The following is a 14,776-nucleotide window of genomic DNA, read 5'->3' as shown; positions in this document are numbered from 1 at the left end:
GAATTACATGCTTTTTCATATTTCATAAGAGGTTTCTCATTATCTCACCGAAAAATGTTAGAAATCTGAAATTAGGTCTCAAACAAAACTATAGGATCCCTTTAAAACCTCCTCCATGATACCTCTCAAAGTCTTCATGTGCTGGACAGCCATGCGCAGGATGGTCAGTTTGTCCAGCTTGGATGACATGGAGCTACAGGTGGGTACCATGGCACTCAGCTCCTGGATGTACATATTCATCTTTTCTCTTCTCCGCTTCTCAATCTCGCTGTGGTTTTGCCTGCAATGGAAAGGAGTCAGGAAATGATATGATGATGGTAATAACGATAACTAGCAATATATACGGTACTTGGAGCGCACAGACCTCTGCCAAGCAGCTCATTTCCACCCCATATTACAGTTTTAAAGGACAAGTTCACCTTCATAGACATGTGGATTGAGTGAAAGCAGCATTATTAGTTGAGAGTTTGAGGAAAATCTGTTCAAATCTGTTCAAAAGTTACAAACTTTAGAAGTTTCTGCTCGCTCACTGCTGGAGAGAAGACTACAACATCTCATGATGTCACATATATGCAGAACGATAAAAAAAAAAAAAAAAAAAACGAAACTTTAACATATTTTCACTTTTCTTGCATAATAAAAGAACACTTTCCTCTTTCAGAAGGGAGGGGGATAATATTATCCTGAACATACTGTACATGTACTCACTGACCTAGTCAAGGAAACACCCACTTTTTTCCAAAAATAAAATTTTCTGAAATTCTCTTTATATTTTCCTTATATCATTCTATGCATGTGACATCACACACACTGTGATAGTCTTCTCATCCAGCAGTGACTGTGCAGATAATCTAAAAATTCATAACTTTTGAACGGACTGTCCGATTTTCCCCAAACTTTCACTGATGTGTTCCACTAATATTGCAGCATTTACTCAATCCACCTGTACATGTACAATGCACAACTCTTACTAGAAGATGGACTTGTCCTTTAAATTCACAACATCTGCATTATTAGAATCCTTGACCATCAAATACTGTAAATGCCAAATATTTTGTGGGGTTGGTTTTTTTTCGTGAATTTCACAAGTCAGGTGCTATTCATGAAATTAAAGACACGCAAATATATTGACTCCGATCACGCTATGAATGTGACGTACACTGTACGCGTACAACTGTAGCTCCGTTAGGTACAGGACTCGACGATCACGAATTTAAAGACTCACGAAATCGTCAGGAAGAGCTGATCCGCAAAAATTTAGACTCTCTATTCCAAAATATATGGCATAGTATTACGGAGCCTTAGATTTGCAACACGAGACATTTCAGATGACTATTGCACAGGCCATCTCCTCTCTCCCTGCGTCACGTTGCAAAGTAGTCTTAGATTACACGAGGGCGCAACCTACATGTATGTAATGTAAAATGGCGCCCCCATGGGATCACTGCATCAATTAGCTCTCTGCAGTGTGAATTTGAGCTGACACAAAAATGGCCCAGAACTGACCGTGCAAACTCACGACGACGCGAGATCAATTTTTATTGAAAAGCAAATGTTTGCACATGCAGAAAATGTTATTTTTTCCCTAGGAATGTCTGCATGACCACAAAAATCTAAAGCTCCCCATTCTACCCTTTAATAGTATTTGGACTCACAGTGATATCACTGATAGTTTAATAGCTCATCACAAAATCTTTATGTATGTCCTGGATCACTACTAAAAATTGTAATCATCTGTTCCTTGTGTTATTAGTATACTGTAAAAGAGGAAACTTTTGCGGTGTTGAAATTTTCGCGCATTTCGCACAACCAGAAACTAGCGCGAAAATAAAAGCAAGCGACTATTTTTGCTTGCCATATGTTCCTGTGCGTGATGTCTTGATTCCGCTGAATTAAAAACATGTGAAACTCTTCTTACGCGGCCAAGTGCGAAAAATTAGTCGCGCGAAAATATCCACTTTTACAGCAGTTTTCCTAGAAATTTCATCTAAATCCGTTCCTAACTTCTACTACATGTATTGTAAACCTCACTTTGGTCAAACTCATGCTGATCTGCTGTTTCGATTGCAATAATTATTTTGTGTTTTAAATGTTATACACTTGCACATACTCCACCAGCTGTATGGAACAAGGAGCCCTTTATGTACATCACATTAAAGGACAAGTTCACCTTCATAAACATAAAGATTGAGAGAATGCAACAATATTGGTAGAACACATCAGTGAAAGTTTGAGGAAAATTGGACAATCGATGCAAAAGTTATGAATTTTTAAAATTTTTGTGTTGGAACTGCTGGATGAGGAGACTACTACAGCTTGTAAGTCATATGCGTACAACAGTATTAAGAAAATGTAAAGAAAATTCAACATATTTTCACTTTTTTCGCATAATAAAAGAGCACTTGACTTGCCTCTTTCTAAAGGCAGGGGGAATAGTATTACCCATAACATTTGTCGGTAACAAGTCAGGGGAATGTGTACTTTTTACAAAAGATGAAATTTTGTGAAATTCTCTTTATATTTTCCTTATATTGTTGTACGCATGTGACATCTAAGTTATTTACACACTGCAGTAGTCTTCTCATCCAGCGGTTACTGCACAAAAACTTCAAAAATTCATAACTTTTGAACGGATTGTTTGATTTTCTTCAAACTTTCAATGATGTGTTCTACTAATATTGCTACATTCTCTCAATCCTTATGTTTATGAAGGTGAACTTGTCCTTTAACAAGCTTTTAGTGTTCTTTTTTTATTTATTAAAGTAATATTGCTCCTCCAAAGTGAGCAGGTGGTTTGCATGATTTTCCCTTCATCATTTAAAAAGAATCTTTCCTCGCCTCAAAGGCATTTAGCAAAAGCCTGTAAAAAAAGTTCCATCATGCACCTCAAGCATGAAATATTTAAAACTGAGTATGATGAACATACACACATCTCAATATGACCTCTTCAAATATCCCATCCTCCTCCCTGCCTCATTCCCCTCACGCCTTAACTCTTTCATCCGTTACCATGGCAACTGTAAATCCTCCTGAAAGGAGGGAGTGAAGATTTCAGCAGCATCAATATTCATGAGCTAGCGACAAAGGAGACGATGGGCTGATATGCAGGATGGATTGTCTCAGGCATACAGTTAATAGTCTTTGTCAAAGGCTCTCTCACTGTAATGTAACAAGCAAGAGGAAGTTCTCCATGGATACAAAGTCAAGCTTCCAGCGAAGGGTTAACTTTTAACAAGCCTTTGAAATAAAAAAGAAATACAAGAAACAAAAACAAAAAAGAAAAATTTATGACCAGCTTACTGTAGCTCTATTCATAGAATCACAGCACATAACTTTTCCACATGGATGTTGGATGGGCAAATATAGCAGTTCCATGGGTCAGAATGATTTACTGTAAGTAATAATTCAAGTAGTTTAGCTTTTAATCAGCTCATAAATACAATGACATTCTCAAGAACATCGTGCCCTGATATTCTGGGCTTCTACTTGAAGCTATTATCAATTTCAGCAGTAACATTCTAACAAATAAAGAGTGAGAGCCTTTGAAAAAGGCTAGCACACTGTCTTCAAGCCTACTGTCATGAAATGATGCCAGATACGTAATGGCTACACAACATGGGTGTGAGGAAGCCATAGACTGCCTGCTGTACTCAGACCAGCAAAATTCACTCACCACACACACATATACACACATGCACACACACACACACAGACACACACACACACACACACACACACACACTGCATATTGTATGTCATTAACAAGTTCGTCCAGTACACGCTGCCATTGAAAATGTTAGCTACAGTGTGAAACTAGACATTTTCGCACTAGTATTTTACGCACTCAGTCGCGTAACATGAATTTCATGTTTTCTATTCCATGATGTCAAAACATTAATTACACAAGTAAAAAGCGATTCCTGTACTCTTATTTTTGTACCGGTACTAGTTAATTTTACAAGGGGGAGGGGAATACAGTAAAAAAAAAACACTCTTTACAAGAAAACTATCCCAATGAAAAAAGTGGGGCAAAAATGGTCAATCTCCATAAAATGGGTAAAAATTTAACATTGTACACATGGTAACATGAGGCTGTTCAGCATGATAGTTTTTATCACTTAATTCAATGTATTCAAATTACACCAGTCAGTTATTACCATATCAGTTTTTACAGCTGCAGTCTTGTTTGTAGCTCAGGTGCAAATTTCTATCTGGTTGACAATGTCATGACCAGTATTTTACCAGCAGTGATATTTATAAATCATAAAGAAAAAAATATATCAGCATATTCTCCATTTCTTTCAAATTTCATTCATCTTCTATCAGTGTTCTGTCCTCATTAATACTTCAAATCATTTAAGATTATGATGCAGACTGCCAAGCCCCCACTCAAGAACTGCTGATGGGAGAGAAAAGTCTTACAAAAAAATGCCAAAATGTGATAAATAATATGTAAGACATGTCCAAAGATGGTAATCAAACATGCATTGGGTTGACTAATTTTTATATTATCTTTTCCTTTTGTAATACCCACACCCAATATCTTGAATCAACAAATATGGCCATTTTTACAATCAGTGGTGTAAAACACAGTGTTGGCACTAATTGGTGTATAACTTTCTTATACACCGACAGATATGCATTATTTTTTCTCATAAACTTACCACCCACAGTGTCTACCTTGGGTACCTTAATGAACTTTCCTCTCTTTTTCTTTCAGATGTGGCAGGCACTTACATGCTTGAAATCCAACACTTTTGGTGTACTCACTCTGACATAGTATTTTTGTCAGAGCTGGCAAATTAAATTGTTTATTCCTTTTCATTATTTTTGTTGCTGTTGTGATAGGCAGGTATCCTACATTAAGAACTATTATGTTTACCAGGTTCTGCTTTGTCTTCTTTAAATACTGAAATTGTCCAAACTTTATGTTTCGGAGGTGACATTTTCCGTTAACAATTAACCCCTCTTTTGAGTTGGCTCTTGTTCACAATTATAAAATTCAACTTTGCTAATTTCCATCAAAACAGAATAGTAATCAATCTGACTTAACTTTGATCCAAAAACTATTTGATTCAAATAACTTATCATTTTTTGGTGAGCGTTGATAAATTTATGTAACTTTTCCGTTAACATTTCTGTCACCTCCGAGACAACAGATTTATGTATTTGATTCTTTTATTCTTGACATCAGTTATACATTACATTTGCAAAAATGTAACATATCCCCTCACATTATCTCTGCAGGAAGGTAGTAGAAATATAGCCTGTTGTTTTCATTTCAGAGCAATTTACAATTTTCCGTTAACACTTGTCACCTCCGAAACAATTGTCACCTCCGAAACAACAAGGATATTATGTTTGATAATTTCTCGAAGACAAAGCAATTTTGTTTCATTCTGTCCAATTGACAGGAATCTCTTTTGGATGACAATAGTAATATGGCAACAGGAAGTGAGAATTTTCTAGAGATTGATAAAAGATCCAATAAAAACTAAAAATTACTGTTTCGGAGGTGACAAAACACTGTTAACAAGATTTTTTGTTCATTTCTGTTGAAGAGAAACCATATCATGTACACCAATGGTTTCATTTATTTTAATAACATAAGTCTCAAAGTGGAGAAATCAACTACAACACTCTCACTCTTTTTTTATCACTATACTGTACGTTTTAGGGCAAATTTACATTTTTTCACTTTTTTTAACAATGAGAATGCACAAAATACACCCATCTGTTGTATATATAATATTGTAATCAAGATCAATTCTCCTGCTTTAGTTAAGTAAACATATAGATGCTTTCATCTTAGAAGCTTGATTTCCAACAAGCGATTTAGTTGTGAAGATTTACCAATCACAGCTTTCCATGTAGGTTGCTTTTTCTTGTGTTTCGGAGGTGACATTGTTTGTTAACACCATATTGTTATGTGATAGTGAAAGGCAAGACTTCAGTTCCTTTTCACTATCTATTAACATTTTCTAATACATTTAATATCTACAAAATCATCACAACAGAAGTGACTTTTGTATACAGTACATAGCTCTCCAGAATTCCCTTGATACCAAAGTGATACATGTGGCAGTTCATGCATGCCCTAGTCCACAATCTTTAAAAAAATGTAAAAAAAAAAAAATCATCAAATAATCAAACTCCACAAAAAGGCCACATGCCTATAGCTGGTGCACAACTTGTTCTTGAATTCTTAGTTGTTGTATTTCCATGTACAACGTGGTGATCATAAACAAAATTATGTGATTTTTTTTTTTAATAGGACAATAATTATTACATTTTCCAAGTTGAACCAACTGTATATGACATTGTATTTTTTAAGATTATTCAAGTTATGTGACAACTAAAGTGAACAGAGGAACAAGTCCCCAGGACTGGAAAGGGAAAGATCAAAAAACAAGATTTGTAGTTCTATTTCAGTATAATTTTGATGAGGTGTTTACCTTGTTTTGTAATTATGTTTTGTCTTAGAATTTGGCTTTAAGTACTGGAATTTCAAGGAAAAGAAAATGGTTTCTTAAAGGACAAGTCCACTGTCATATACATGTGGATTGAGTGAATGCAACAACATTGTAGAACACATCATTGAAAGTTTGGGGGAAATTGGACAATCCATTCAAAAGTTATGGGTTTTTTAAGTATCTGCGCAATCACTGCTGGATGAGACGACTACGACAGTGTATGATGTCACATGCATACAACGATATAAGGAAAATATACATTGTAAATGAATTTCACAAAACTTTACTTTTTGAAAAAAAGTGCACGTTTCTTCAACTTGCTACTGATGTATTTTAGGGCAATATTATTTACTCTGCCTTCCAAAAGAGAAAAGTCATGTGTTCTTTTGTTATGCAAGAAAAGTGAAAATACAGTACCGGTATGTTGAATTTTCTTGATACTTTCTCTATATCCTTGTACACATGTGACATCACAAGCTATAGAAGTCTTCTCATTCAGCTTTGACTGAGCAGAAACTTAAAAAATCCATAACTCTGGAACGGATTGCCTTTACTTTCCTCAAACTCTCACTGATGTGTTTTATTGATATTACTGTATCTATTCAACCCTCATGTCAATTGAGGTGAACTTGTCCTTTTCCAGTTTCGGACCCTTATAGGTTTATTTGAGACCAGTTTGTGTCCGGGACCTTCTGTGAAGTTGATGGGGAAAATTACCGGTACTGTAACAAAACAAATTTTCCCCTCAAGTTCACAGAAAAGCATTATGCTGCTCTCTTCAGCTGGGAAACACAAACTGTTCTCTTAACCCAACTGTAAAAACCTGTTAAAGATTAGTATGAATTACAATCTCAAGCAAAATATGAGCTGGTATCCATTATCATGAAAGAGAATATAACCAAACAAAATAACAAGTAAGAACTGAAAGAAAGAGCCTATATTTGAAAATTAAAGCCATGAGGAAAGACATGAATGTTCACTAAATAGTTAACACCTGAGAAGTTGGGTTGTCTCTGTGTTGTGTCACCTCAAAAACAATAAAATGGTTTTTCTTATCTTATACTTTTTACTCTCAAAAGTGACTGTTAAATATGCATGATTTGCAGGTAATTTTCAATCAATTCAGAATGATACGTAAAATATATTTTAGTAATGTCAACAGTTTAAATGAATCTGGTATATAGAAAAATTATCCCAGATGAACCAAACACCTTTCAACAGTATTTTAACATTTGTATGGTGGCTATCAAGGATGATGAAGAATTCATGAACATCCTTGAATTAATCTATATATAAAACTACATGCAAACAAAAACGTACACAAGTCAAATAATTTTTTTGCTTTTGGTATTCATTCTGTATGTCCCCGCCAAAAAATTACAGTGGTACCCTCCGCAACGATAACTTTAAAGATAGTGAATCAATCTAAAATACAATTTGAGGGATTGAAACTATAACTCATTGCCCACACCTTACAGAAAACCCCATTCAATTTGCTTCAGAGGTCAAAGATAATTGAGGATTTTTGTAGCAGAGCCTTTGAGGAATCCCTTCCCTCCAAGTTCTGCATGTATTTACACATTAATATGCAGTTCCAAGAGCATCCAAGTGCTGAACTTGGAAAAATCAGACTCCTGACATCCTTTATAACAATCCACATTTCTTTGAGATCACTTAACCAATTTGACTGGGGCTTTCTGCAAAATAGAGCTAAGATGTTATAATTTAAGACCCCAAAGTAGAATTTAGCTGATTTAATCATATTGGGTGCTATCAATGCAAAAGTCTAATTGTAATTTTTTTGGGGGGACATACTATATGAATACTTGAACACAATGTTAACATTGAATGTCACCTCCGAAACAAAGTTATTCTTCCCTGGTGTTGTGGAATAAAATGTTGAGAGAGCAAAGAAACATTACTAAAATGATCTCACACCCTCATTTCAATTTAAGGTAGAAAATGGAATGCCATGTTTCTTCAGGTTACAATATTTAGCTTATGTCCGTCATATTCTTACTGTAAATGAATATTTAAACACAATGTTAACATTGAATGTCACCTCCGAAACGAGGTGATTCTTCCCTGGTGTTGTGGAATAAAATGTTCTGAGAGCAAAGAAACATTACTAAAATGATCTCACACCTTCATCTCAAGTTAAGGTAGAAAGTGGAATGCCATATTTCTTCAGATTACAATATTTAGCTTACATCCTTCGTCCAAATGGAAGGCAAACTACCGGTACCCATGCTAATTAATGAAGTGTAAAAAAACACTTGTTCTGTGTGGTTTATCTGCTTGAAACAGGAGTTAATTTCTTGTTCTCAAGTTATAATTATTAAAAACATTGATAAAAAGAAGAAGTTTTTGTGTTATTGTCACTTATTCTCAAAAAAAGTGAGTGTTAATATTAATGTCACCTCCGAAACATTCTAATATGTTAACTGTCACCTCCGAAACATCCATGTGTGAAAAATCCAAGTTTTAAAGAAATGATTGGAATTTCATTTAACCTACATAGGAAGGTAGCCCTTCTTGAAGACTTGTTATAGTAAGAGTTTGACCTGGCCTGCCCTCCAATAAATAGTTAAAATCTTAAAAATTACATGTCAATTGGTATTTTTAGCAAAAATTTATGAATCTCATGTATTTTTTTAAAAATTCACTTCATATTCAACCCCCAAATAGTTTTGATTCACAAACTATATATTGTTGTTAACCATATAAACTTTGCATGGTGAAGTTTGAATACAGAGTTTTGTCAATATGGTGCAATTCATGAAAGCAAAATTTTGCTTAAATTTACTTCAGGTGCCAGGGTTTTCCTCAAATTACACCAATAATCCTTCGGCTTTAAGGTCTGAAATGTTATTTTTTCAAAAATTTGAATACTTTCAAACAAGAATCAAACAGAATAATGAAAAAATACTTTGTTTGAAATTTTGACCCTCTGAGTACAAAAGTTACACCACTGATCGTAAAAAAGGCCATATACAGGTGTGTACTTTATTGTTCATGTAGGTCATTACTTTCATGAATATATAATATTGCTCGCTAATAGTAATACTAGCATCCCATAATGTGAGTCAGGGTTATAAATAATCCTTTTGGCTTCGAGCAAACTAGGTTCCCATAAAATTTTGAAGGTTTTACAAGTTCTTGTTATATTGTATTGTGGCTTTGGGCATACAGGGAGTGTATTTATTGTTATCTTCCTTTTTTTTTTAATCTTCACTATGAATTACAACTGATCTACTTTGTAGGAATGCTCAGAAACATTTTCATATAACAGAGTTGGAACTCTGAAGGCGAACTTGAATAATTTTCCTCCCAAACCCTTTTCTCATAATTCAATGGAGGTACATTTGTATTAAAGCAAGTCTAAACTTTATTCTAGGTGCATGTTGTCTGAAGCCTGAACAGCAGCACTTGAATTAAACAGTGGCTATGAGGCCAGTGGTTGCTCTGCCTCACCAACTGGCCCGGATGCCCATGCGACAAGCCATGACCCATTTGTAGTAAAAGTAGGACTAACTAGAAAATCCTAATAAGTTTGAAAACAAAAGCATGATTTTCCTTGCCTTTTCATAGATCTGCATAATGCAATATGTATAACTCGAAGTTTGACTTCAGTTCATCTGTGAGCTATATGTAGATTTAGCTTTTTACAATAGCCCTGGCTTGATAGCACAGCACTGATACATGTTGTATCAAGTAAATACCAAGGTACTACATGATTGCACAGTATCACATCCTTAAACAACAACGGTAACTTTTGTTACCAGGCAGAGAAATACCAAATTAATGTCAGTGAAAATCAAAACATTATTTTGGGGGAAGAAAGTTTGGCCTTGATAACCCCATCCCACCCCCCCCACCCCCCCCCCCCCCCCCCAAACTGGTCCTGAAGCCTCCTCTAAAAATTTGAGAGTCAATAGCAAAGTAACCATATGGAGTGACCCAGATGAAATGAATTTGAGGCCCAGAACAGCTTGACTTCCTTCCAACTACTGGGGAGGAAGAGTGAAGCTGGACCTTGTCTACACTTCCTGCATCATGTCTGTAATACATTTTGAAGGTTGTGTGATTAACAAGACTTCAAGGCCCGCATTCACAAAAAAGGTGGTTTAAACTTTGAATAGAAAATGGTCTAAAATAAGAATTAGATAGGCGTATCTTTGACATGCGCATATCAATGTGCATTTGCTACTGGACGTCTGTTGGTGCACACAATCTGTCAATTGTACTTTAATACTCAGAAGAAAGTTGCATTTACAAACCATGGTTTAAACCATGGTTTCAATACTACCACCTTTGTCGATTCGGGCCAAAGAGTTTGTGATGCAGCTCTGTTTTATGAAATGTAATCTGCATCTACTGTAGCATGGACAGTTAGCATATTTAATGGTTCATATAACTCTATTAAAGCACATTAGAATCAAGCTCGAGCTGCATTTTGAAGGGAATAGTATTTCAGTAGGCGCACAACATTTAATGTCCTACCTTTACTGATTTTATTCATGAAGTCCAGGTACATGTACAGTACTACCTTTCTGTGCCAAAGACTTTGGACAATGTGTACAATGTTTTAGGGGTTTTCTGTGCTACAAATGTAGTCGGCACTTAAAGCACACAGGAGGTGAAAGACACGGTCATTTTCAACCTAAGTGAATCAAGCATATTTTGATAGATTTTAACCAAAAAGAATAAATTCTTCCCACATACTTCCCAAAGCATCAAATGTCTACCATGGATGAATTAAAAATGATGTAAAACAAACACAAACAAGGTGAATACTGTATATCATGTACACTGTATAATAAACTATCCAGACACAGCAGCACTGTTACCATGGAGACCTACACAAATAGCTCTCCATGACTACATACATGTAGTGTAAGCCTATGTTACTGTTTGTTATCATTCCATTGGACATGCTTCCACTATCATATCATTTCCATAATTCCAGCACACTTTGCATTTCAAATATAGCTTTACTTCACCCAACACACCATATTATGTTTTGTGGCAGCACTCTAAATTATTTATAAACAAATATTTTTTTTTTTGCTCTCTCTCTCTCTCTCTCTCTTGGTGAAATATTGCAGAAGTTTCCTTGTACAGTCCAGTACTGCATATTTCCACTACAAGAGGCCTTAGGTGTGTTTCATGTCACTCCTTCAATTTAGTGTGCCCTAAAGTTGACATCATTTGTATGCAAACAGCCATAGATGAGGAAAGTCTCTTGACTATTCAGCCTAGATCAAGACTACACCACCAATATTCCTCCCAAGAAATATCATGGCTTCATCAGGGATAGGCTCTCAGGAAATACAGCCACTTCAGACACTGACTTCCAGTATAGCCATAAATGAAACTGTATTCTACGCACATACCATTTGCATTGCCGCAGTGCGAACCTGCCTGACATGGAGTGCTGCACACCCAAGACTGTAAACAAGACTGGTGTGCCCTAGAAAAACATAGAGGTTACACCGACACCAACATGCTGGCTATACACTGTACATAGAGTGTGTCCTTACCAGTATCTAGCAATCAATACTCCACAAACACACACATTGTATGTTATCACACACTCAAGCACATACATGTGGGCAATCTCACAATAAGTGGGGCACATAAACGGGACATTCAGGCTGCAAATTAAGTTTTGTTAATTAAATGCCATTTTATTATTTTCATGTAGCGAAATATGTGTTCTGCCATAATCAAAATGTGAAAAGATATGTTAGGACCACCTTTTCTTTCTACTGGACCTTGGATCATCATGTTCACAAAAGTGAAGGTATGTAACATGGACAGACATTGGTCCCCTTCAGCAGTATATCTTATTCAGAATTTGAAAGAAGCTGTAATTCATATTTTCAGGTACCATGTACAATGAAAGCAAAGTTGAATATTTCCGGGGTATGTACATTATTTTATGAAATATTGTGAAATGTTAACATTGATTAGTCATAACATTATTTACATGTTTAGTTTAAATTCTCTATCAAGCCAATGTGGAAAGCAAGGGCCTTTCAAAACAACTTTTGTTACTTTTTATACTGTGTATGAATTACTTAAAGTAAATGCTCTTCATAGAAATACAATTGTTTAAAGTTACAACACAATGTTTAACCATGTGGTCAGGGAGCTTGTGTCATTGAAGGTACAAACATGGACAGACGTCTGTCCATGTTCGTACCTTCACTTGTGTAATGGTTCAAAATTTCTAACAAGAGACATCTGTATGCTCTGATCTGCTAATGGAAAAAAATTATTACATGAAATGAAATTATTTTGACCATGTAAAATTACATCACCTGAAGGATAATAATCATGAGGGGAATCTGATCTTGAAGGTACGAACATGGACAGACGTCTGTCCATGTTCATACCTTCGTCTGTCCATGTTCGTACCTTCACATGTGGAATCATCCAATATTTCTTATTAAAACCATCTGAGCTCTCTAATCTGCCAATAAAAATAGTGTATGACATGAAATAAAAGTATCCAGATCATGCTTAATTCTATTACTAGAAAGATGTCACCATCATCTGTCAAGGAAGGTATGAACATGGACAGACACATGCGTTTACTGTACAGGTTGTCTGTCCACACACGAAAAAATTAATTCACACATATTTTTGAATGATCCACAAAGGAAAGTGATTTCAGACATTGTTAGTATATGATGTCTTTCTGAGGCCATAAACCTTGATGACTCATCTTTCTGTATTTTTTATTAAATTTTATATTCAATGAAGGTACAAACATGGGTGAAGGTATGTAACAAAGTGGACAGACAAGTTTTTGGCTACTGTCAAGTCACGGCAGAAACTTGTGGGACTTCCCTAGGGAGTGGAAGTATACTGATTATGTAGATGCTGGCCTGGCATGTCTTATGAATCCAAGCAACTGCACTGATATGGCTTATTTTTCAAAAAATGAGTCTCCTTAAAATCTGTTACATACCTTCAAAAAGTGGACAGACAAAGCAACACTTAAGTTTGATTGCCAATTGCATTAAATTTGCTTTCAAGCTAAGCTAGTTTTGGTTAAAACATTTCAACTTATCCCGTAATGAAACTACTTAATCACCAAAACTCTCTTTCTGCCCACTGGGAACAAAATAAATTAACAGGTGAAGGTATGTAACGGGATGGACAGACATGCCTATATCATACAGGCTATAAAACTGAAATCCATTTTCATTTAATAAATGAAGTAAATCTGAAAGGTAGAGACATTTCTTATTTCAAATCTGATGTAGATTGTACAATGGAACTGTTCTGGATTCAGTTTCATTGCTAATTTTTTTTAGATTACTGTTTAGATTTCTGATACTTAAAATGTCCCGTTTTCTATGCCTGTTTTACTGTCTAAATTGACCTTTAATGTGATACAACAAAAAATCCGCCCATTGAATGAACTCAATGTTATCTATACTATATCTCACACTTATTCTTTTCAAGAAAATATATTAACATAAGGAGGCAAATCTGAATTACTTTTATCATCAAAGCTCAAATATCAAAAGTGGAAAAGGGAATAGTTATTGTGGGATTGCCCATGTACAGAGAATATTTTGAAAGCTTGCAATGCTAATAAATGTATTCTTTCCAGGCATAGGACAGTTTATGAGCTCAGAGTAGAATTATAAAATTAGTCTAAAATTTATCATTGCAATACTTATTGTATATCAATGCTTTTCATAATGAAACATTTATGCAAAATACACAGTTGTCATGACCCACTCCTTGCTATTAGATTGATAAATTTACACTTGGAAAGAAAATAAAAAGCTTTCAAGGTGTTTTTTTTTTATTTTCATTTTGGGAAGATGATACATGAGCAAGATTCTTCACAATTTATAGCGCTCATACAAGTTGACATGCATCACGGCCCTTCACAGAATTATAATAAACTTACAAGTGCATTATGTAAGAAGGTAGAAAAAAATTACAACAGACAAAAAAAAAAGGTAAATAATAATGATAATGATAATAATAAAATTAAAAAAAAATAATGATAACAATAATGATAATACAATAATAATAAATCATAGCGCATTTTCCATAAGTGTACACGCAAATGTGCTTTACAGTTGGATTATTAACATTAATGAAACAAGTGAGTCTGTAGGCGCAGTCAGACTCGTAAAAGATCGAAAAGTTTAAGATCGCGAAGTTTGGGCCATTGCTACGCGCGCAAGAAAGAGTGCGCCGTCCAGCGGCTAGTGATTGTGACATAACAATGCACATCTGTACATGGCAATGGCCTCGTGCTTCGGAGACAC

The 14,776-nt window shown here is 35.2% G+C and overlaps 1 protein-coding gene across 1 annotated transcript in view; it reads right to left on the bottom strand.

Annotated features, from left to right (window-relative positions):
• Positions 1–14,776, bottom strand: part of LOC139726051 (protein cycle-like) — a 55,760-nt gene that overhangs the window by 24,236 nt on the left and 16,748 nt on the right. The window contains exon 4 of the mRNA XM_071637134.1: positions 123–280. Coding sequence (XP_071493235.1) covers positions 123–280 — 158 coding nt within the window. The remainder of the gene's footprint in view (positions 1–122; positions 281–14,776) is intronic.

Source organism: Diadema antillarum, unplaced genomic scaffold (genome assembly GCF_040938485.1).
Source record: "Diadema antillarum isolate AM-2024a unplaced genomic scaffold, OU_Dant_1.0 seq00000076_RagTag, whole genome shotgun sequence".
In the NCBI taxonomy this organism is placed as follows: domain Eukaryota; kingdom Metazoa; phylum Echinodermata; class Echinoidea; order Diadematoida; family Diadematidae; genus Diadema; species Diadema antillarum.
Note: the sequence above shows the minus strand (reverse complement) of the source record. Positions and strands in the feature narration are given on the sequence as shown.